Source organism: Papio anubis, chromosome 20 (genome assembly GCF_008728515.1).
Source record: "Papio anubis isolate 15944 chromosome 20, Panubis1.0, whole genome shotgun sequence".
Lineage (NCBI taxonomy): Eukaryota > Metazoa > Chordata > Mammalia > Primates > Cercopithecidae > Papio > Papio anubis.
The window spans coordinates 17,281,571-17,288,436 of record NC_044995.1 but is presented as its reverse complement, the minus strand read 5'-3'; the positions used below and the strand labels follow the sequence as shown (position 1 = coordinate 17,288,436).

At 51.3% G+C, this 6,866-nt stretch overlaps 1 protein-coding gene across 1 annotated transcript; it reads left to right on the top strand.

The window, feature by feature from the left end:
- The first annotated feature begins 961 nt into the window (after positions 1–961).
- Positions 962–3,043, top strand: LOC101003144 (interferon lambda-2). Its single transcript, XM_031659037.1, has 4 exons — positions 962–1,813; positions 2,372–2,482; positions 2,588–2,671; positions 2,765–3,043. The coding sequence occupies exons 1-4, from the start codon at positions 1,571–1,573 to the stop codon at positions 2,861–2,863; spliced, it is 537 nt and encodes a 178-aa protein (XP_031514897.1). The 5' UTR covers positions 962–1,570; the 3' UTR covers positions 2,864–3,043.
- The last annotated feature ends 3,823 nt before the right edge of the window (positions 3,044–6,866 follow it).

Genomic DNA, 6,866 nt, shown 5'->3' with positions numbered 1-6,866 from the left:
ATACAAGCAGTTGGTTGTTTTTTCTCCAAATCTGTGCATTAGCACTCTGTGTTGCTGAATGCACCCCTCCTTGCCAAGGTCACACGGCTAGTGAGGGTCAGAACCAGGTTTGAACCCCCGACCCTTCAGCTCCAAGACCCATGCTCTTGACCACTGCCTGAACGTCCCTAAGTAAAACAGCACCCATGTGGTGTCCTTCAAGTCCTTCATCACACCTCAATTCTTGAGCAGCGCCTCATATTCCTGAGTCCTTCCTTGCCTGGGCAATTAAGAAATATTGGCCTTGGCCGGGCTCGGTGGCTCATGCCTGTAATTCCAGCACTTTGGGAGGCCAAAGAAGGTGGATCATGAGGTCAGGAGTTCGAGACCAGCCTGGCCAGCATGGTGAAACCTTGTCTCTACTAAAAATGCAGAAATTAGCTAGGCAAGGTGGCACACGCTTGTAATGCCAGCTACTCAGGAGGCTGAGGCAGGAGAATCTCTTGAACCCAGGAGGTAGAGGTTGCAGTGAGCCGAGATGGTGCCATTGTACTCCAGCCTGGGCGACAGAGCAAGACTCCGTCTCAAAAAAGAAAGAAAGGCCACTGGGCACAGTGGCTCATGCCTGCAGCCCCAGCAATTTGGGAGGCCGAGACAGATCACTTGATGTCAGGAGTTCGAGACTAGCCTGGCCAGTTGGTGAGCTGCCATCTCTACTAAAAATATAAAATTAGCTCAGAATGGTGGCACGTGCCTGTAATCCCGGCTACTTGGGAGACTGAGGCAAGAGAATTGCTTGAACCAACGAGGTGGAGGTTGGAGTGAGCCTAGATTGCACCAGTGGACTCCAGCCTGGGTGACCGAACATGACCCTGTCTCAAAAAATATGTATGTATATATATTGACCAGGAGCGGTGGCTCAGGCCTGTAATCTCAGCACTTTAATAGGCTGAATGAGGAGGATTGCTTGAGCCCAGGAGTTTGAGGCTGCAGTGAGCTATGATCACGCCATTGCACTCCAGTGACAGAGTGAGACCCTATCTTAAACTACAACAACAACAACAAAAGCAGAGCAGGTGGAATCCTCTTGGGAACACACCTTCCTATAGGTAATCCCTGAGTCTCCATCAGTTTCTCTTTCCCTCCAGCTGCTCACCTGGCTCACTGGCCCTGCCCTGCTCTGGGCTTTCCCAGCCTGGGGCTCCCCTGGTGGCCGGTGTCTTACCTGAGGTGGTGTTTTCACTTTTCCCACATCAGCTGGGACTGCCCCTTCTGTCAGGGATAAAAGCCGCCCCATGGAGCTCAGGCAGGAGTTACATCTCAGACAGAGCTCAAAACTGACAGAAAGAGTCGAGGCCAGGACACAGTCTGAGATCCAGAAGAGGGGACGGAAAAGAACAGAGACTCCAAACAAGACCCAAACGGACCCCGGGTGACAGCCTCAGAGTGTTTCTTCTGCTGACAAAGACCAGAGATCAGGAATGAAACTAGGTGAGTCCCACATCTCTGTCCGTGCTCAGCTCCTGCAGCCCCTGCCCTCAGGGGGCAGCCTCTCCATCCCCTCAGCTCCCTTTCTCTCTGTGACACAGACATGACCGGGGGCTGCATGCCAGTGCTGGTGCTGATGGCCGCAGTGCTGACCGTGACTGGAGCAGTTCCTGTCGCCAGGCTCCGCAGGGCTCTCCCAGATGCAAGGGGCTGCCACATAGCCCAGTTCAAGTCCCTGTCTCCACAGGAGCTGCAGGCCTTTAAAAGGGCCAAAGATGCCTTAGTGAGTCTCCCCCTGCCCTCCTGCCATGGGCTAGCCTCCACCCCCACTCCAAGGGTCACCATGCTTTCCTAGTCCCAGCTTCCTTCACTGGGCTAGCCTCCACCCTCCCTGCAGTGGGCTATCTCATGCTCCTACTACAGGGACTGACTCATGTTTTCCTGTAGAAGAGGGTCCTCTACCATCGTCCCAGCAGTTAACCTCCCCTATCCTGTTGTCAGCCATCCTCCAATCCCATCAGAGTGGTCTAGCCTCCAACCCTCCTGCTGGGGCTAACCTGTGCCTTTGCTGTCTAGGAAGGGAGTAAAGCTTCTGCTGAAGGGACCTTAGGAGTGCCGCTCCGCCTCTTCCCAGGACCTGGGATGACTCAAGCAGAGGCAGCTGGGGTGAGAGGGAATTTTGCCTGCCCTCCTGACCCCGCTCACTGTGACTCTGTCCACTCCTTCTCCTGGTCTCCGCTCCTCTCCCCCTCCACCACAACCACTGCTTCCTTCTCCCCTATTACCTATCACCTTCCACCCATTCCTCTCCTCCCCCCAACCTATTTCCCCCTCCACTACCTACCCCCCTCACCTGTTCTTTCTCACCTCTCCTCAGGTGACCGGGCCCATTAACTTTGGGTAGTGGCCTGACACTGAAGGTGGAGTACACGCTGACCTTGACTCGGCCCTGGTGGATGTCTTGGACCAGCCCCTTCACACCCTGCACCACATCCTCTCCCAGCTCCGGGCCTGTGTGAGTCCTCGGGGCCCAGGCACCCAGGTCTCTGGGCTCTGAGCAGCATCCTTCCCCTGTGGTGGCCCAGGCCCCACCTCACACACGGCTCTCCTCTGCCCACAGATCCAGCCTCAGCCGACGGCAGGGCCCAGGCCCCAGGGCCGCCTCCACCACTGGCTGCACCGGCTCCAGGAGGCCCCAAAAAAGGTGAGTGAGCCGGGAAGAGAGGGACTAAGGTCTGGGGAGCCACTAGGAGCCCAGACCCTGGACAGCCCCTGACCCATCCCCTTCTCCCTACAGGAGTCTCCTGGCTGCCTCGAGGCCTCTGTCACCTTCAACCTCTTCCGCCTCCTCACGCGGGACCTGAAATGTGTCGCCAGCGGGGACCTGTGTGTTTGACTCTCCCACCAGTCATGCAATCTGAGATTTTATTTATAAATTAACCGCTTGTCTTAATTTATTGCCACCCAATCGCTATTTATGTATTTGTGGGTATAAACCCAACTCACCTCCAGGCAAATGTTTATTTTTCTACTTTTTATAACCCTTGTTGAAATAAACAATGAGGAAAAGACACCCATGACGTGGGACTGTGTGTGTGTTGGTGTGTATTTCCTTTGTGTTGCTGCCATAACAAATTACCCTAAAAGTAGCATCTAGAACAGCAGGTTCGTTGAGGCTGTGCTGGCCACTGGGGTCCCCAGGCCCCATGTCACCATCGAGTACCTGGAATGCAAGTGGTGCAACCTCATTTTGTCAGTGAGTGTAATACATACCCCAGAATTTGAAGATTTACTGTGGGAAAAAAATGTAAAACAGCTTAATTATAATTTGTATATTCATTAGATGTTGAAATGATAGCACTTTGGATGTATTGGGTGAAATTAAGCATCTTTAAAATTAATTTAGAGCCCGGATGCGGTTGCTCAAGCCTGTAATCGCAGCACTTTGGGTGGCTGAGGTAGGACGATTACTTGAGCCCAGACCAGCCTGGGCAACATAGCAAGATTCTGTCTGTGCAAAAAATTAAAGAATTGGCTGGGCATGGTGGTGCAAGTCCATAATCCCAGCTACTTGCAGAAGCTGAGATGGGAGGATTGCTTGAGGTCAGGAGTTCCCGACCAGCCTGAGCAACATAGCAAGATTCTGTCTCTTGTGTGATCACATCTCACTGCAGCCTCAAACTCCTTGGCTCGAGTGATTCTCTCTCTTCAGCACCATCCTCCACCCACCCCAGCCCCTCCTGGAACTGGGATTACAGGCTTGAGCCACTGGGTCCAGCCCATTCTCTTTCCAAGAAGCCCCTGAATTGTATAAGCAAACATGAGGTCTCAGTAACCCTGGATCGGCCCCCACAAATGAGGAGGACAACTTGGATCAGGGATCCCTGCTGAGTACAGTTGGCTGAACTGCTGGAACAAAGAGTCCCCCAAATACAGTGACCGTGGATTACAAACCAAAGAGTGTCATTCTCCAAGAGCTCCTCCTCCCAAGGTGAGCGCTCCCCCTGGTAGGATGGCCCCACCCAGTCATCCAGGGGCCCTGGTTCCTGGCAGTTCTGTGCTCCACAGTCCCCGGGGCAGGGCTCCCTCACCATCTTCACCCACCGGACCCGACGGCAGCCTTGAAAAGCCTACGGACCCTTCTCAGAATGAAAGAACACGCGCAGGACAAAGGAATCCAACTCTGATTGTAATACAGTGATCAAAATATTTTTTCACACTGTGACATAGCAATTCATGTGCTTCTTCATTAATGCATTAAGTAAAAAATCACCCGTGGCAGCTTTAATAACCACTGTGACTTGGAAGCAGAGATGAGCATGAATGATATTTCAAGGTGCCTGCTGGAAGATAACGTGATAGGAAATGTCTGTGATTTCTTTTGGTGACAAAGTCACAAGTTCTGCTAACACTGTGGTGGTGTGTTGCCTGCATTTGTAATGGATTTGTGCTAGACGGAAGCCTGTCCCCAGAGTGTTCCTGATCCCTGGACCTGGGAATATGTTATGTTCCACGGCACGAGGGCCTCTGCAGATGTAAGTTAAGAGTTTTGGATGGGGATGTTATCCTGGGTTGACCTCCTGGACCCAATATCGTCACAAAAGTCCTTCTAAGAAGGAGCCAGGGGGTCAGCATCATTAGCAGGAGATGTAATCGCAGAAGCAGGAGGCTGGAGAGATGTCAGGAAGGCAACAGGGGCCAATGGATGCCGGACACCTCCAGAAACTGAAAAAGGCAAGGAAAGAGATCTCCCCTGCAGCTTCCAGAAAGAACCAGGTCTGCTGACGCCTTAAGCCTCGTGAGTGGGATAGAAAACACCAGTGGAAGAACCACCTGGCCACCTGAGAATCTTGAGAAATTACAAATCACTGGCAATTGTGGGGTGGGGGGGCTGTTTTGTTCTTTTTGGGGTTTCTTTTGCTTTTTTTGAAACAAGGTCTCACTTCCATGTGCAGCTTGGGCCAAAGCAGCTCCAGGACAGGTATACGGGACAAAGCGTGGGTCATCGGTTCAATAAATAGACAGCCCAGCCAGGTGCGGTGGTTCAAACCTATAATCCTAGCACTTTGGGAGGCCAAGGCAGGCAGGCAAGGAGTTCAAGACCAGCCTGGTCAACATGGTGAAACCCCGTATCTACTAAAAATACAAAAATTAGCTTGGCGTGGTGGCAAGCACCTGTAATCCCGGCTACTTGGGAGGCTGAGGCAGGAGAATCACTTGAACCTGAGAAGCAGAGGTTGTAGTGAGCCAAGATAGTGCCACTGCATTCCAGCCTGGGTGACAGAGAGAGACTCTATCTAAAATAAAATAATAAAAATAAATAAATAAAACTTGTACAAGGCCAGGCACAGTGGCTCACACCTGTAATCTCAGCTATTTCCAAGGCTGAGGTGGGAGGATCACTTGAGTCCAAGAGTTCGAGACCAGCCTGTGCAACATAGTGAGACTCTGTCTCTACCAAAAATAAAAATTAGCCAGAGGTGGTGGTGCATGCCTGTCCCAGCTGCTCAAGAGACTGAAGCAAGAGGATCATTTGAGACCAGGAGTTCCGGGCCACAGTGAGCTATGATCGTGCCACTGACTCCAGCCTGGGTGACGGAATGAATCCCTGACTCCAAAATAAACAAAATACTAATGCATGCTACAACATAGGTGGACCTTGAAAACTCTATGCCTGACATCTGATTTGGGAGGAGAAAAAAAGAGCAAGAAAGGCTAGGTGCGGTGACTCACGCCTATAATAGCAGCACTTTGGGAGGCCGAGGCGGGAGGATCTCCTGAGGTCAGGAGTTCGAGACCAGCCTAGCCAACGTGGTGAAACCCCATCTCTACTAAAAATACAAAAATTAGCCAGATATGGTGACTCGTGCCTGCAATCTCAGCTACTCAGGAGGCTGAGGCAGGAGAATCACTGGAACCCAGGCGGCAGAGGCTGCAGTGAACTGAGATTGCAGCACTGCACTCCAGACTGGGTGACAGGGCAAGATTCCATCTCAAAAAAAAAAAAAAAAAAAGCAATGAAATAAGTCAATAAATAAAAGAAAAATAAAACACTATCCCAAATGAAAGAAGTCAGGCACAAAAGACCACACATTATGATTCAATTTTTATGAACTATTCAGAATAGGCAAATTTGTAGAAGAAATTCACAGAAAGCTGGCCAGGCAGTGGCTCACACCTATAATCCCAACACTTTGGGAGGCTGAGGCTGGCAGATCCCTTGAGGCCAGAAGTTCAAGACCAGCCTGGCTAACATGGTAAAACCCCATCTCTACTAAAAATACAAAAACTAGCCGGACGTGGTGGCGGGTGCCTGTAATCCCAAATGCTCGGGAGGCTGAGGCAGGAGAATCTCTTGTACCTGGGAGGTGGAGGCTGCAGTGAGCCAAGATTGTGCCACTAAACTCCAGCCTGGGTGACAGAGCAAGGCTCCATCTCAAATAATAATAATAATTAAAAAATAAAGAAAAAGTTCAGCCGAATTAAATTTAAAGAAGTTCAGGGCCGGGTGCAGTGGCTCAAGCCTGTAATCCCAGCACTTTGGGAGGCCGAGACGGGCGGATCACGAGGTTAGGAGATCGAGACCATCCTGGCTAACACGGTGAAACCCCGTCTCTACTAAAAACACAAGAAAATTAGCCGGGCGTGGTGGCAGGCGCCTGTAATCCCAGCTACTTGGGAGGCTGAGGCAGGAGAATGGCGTGAACCCGGGAGGCGGAGCTTGCAGTGAGCTGAGATAGCGCCACCGCACTCCAGCCTGGGGCACAGAACAAGACTCCGTCTCAAAAAAAAAAAAAAAAAAAAAAAAAGAAGTTCAATTGAGCAATGAATGATTTGTGAATTGGGCAGCCCCCAGAATCACAGAAGATTCAGACTCCAGCGCTGCCTCGTGATCAGAA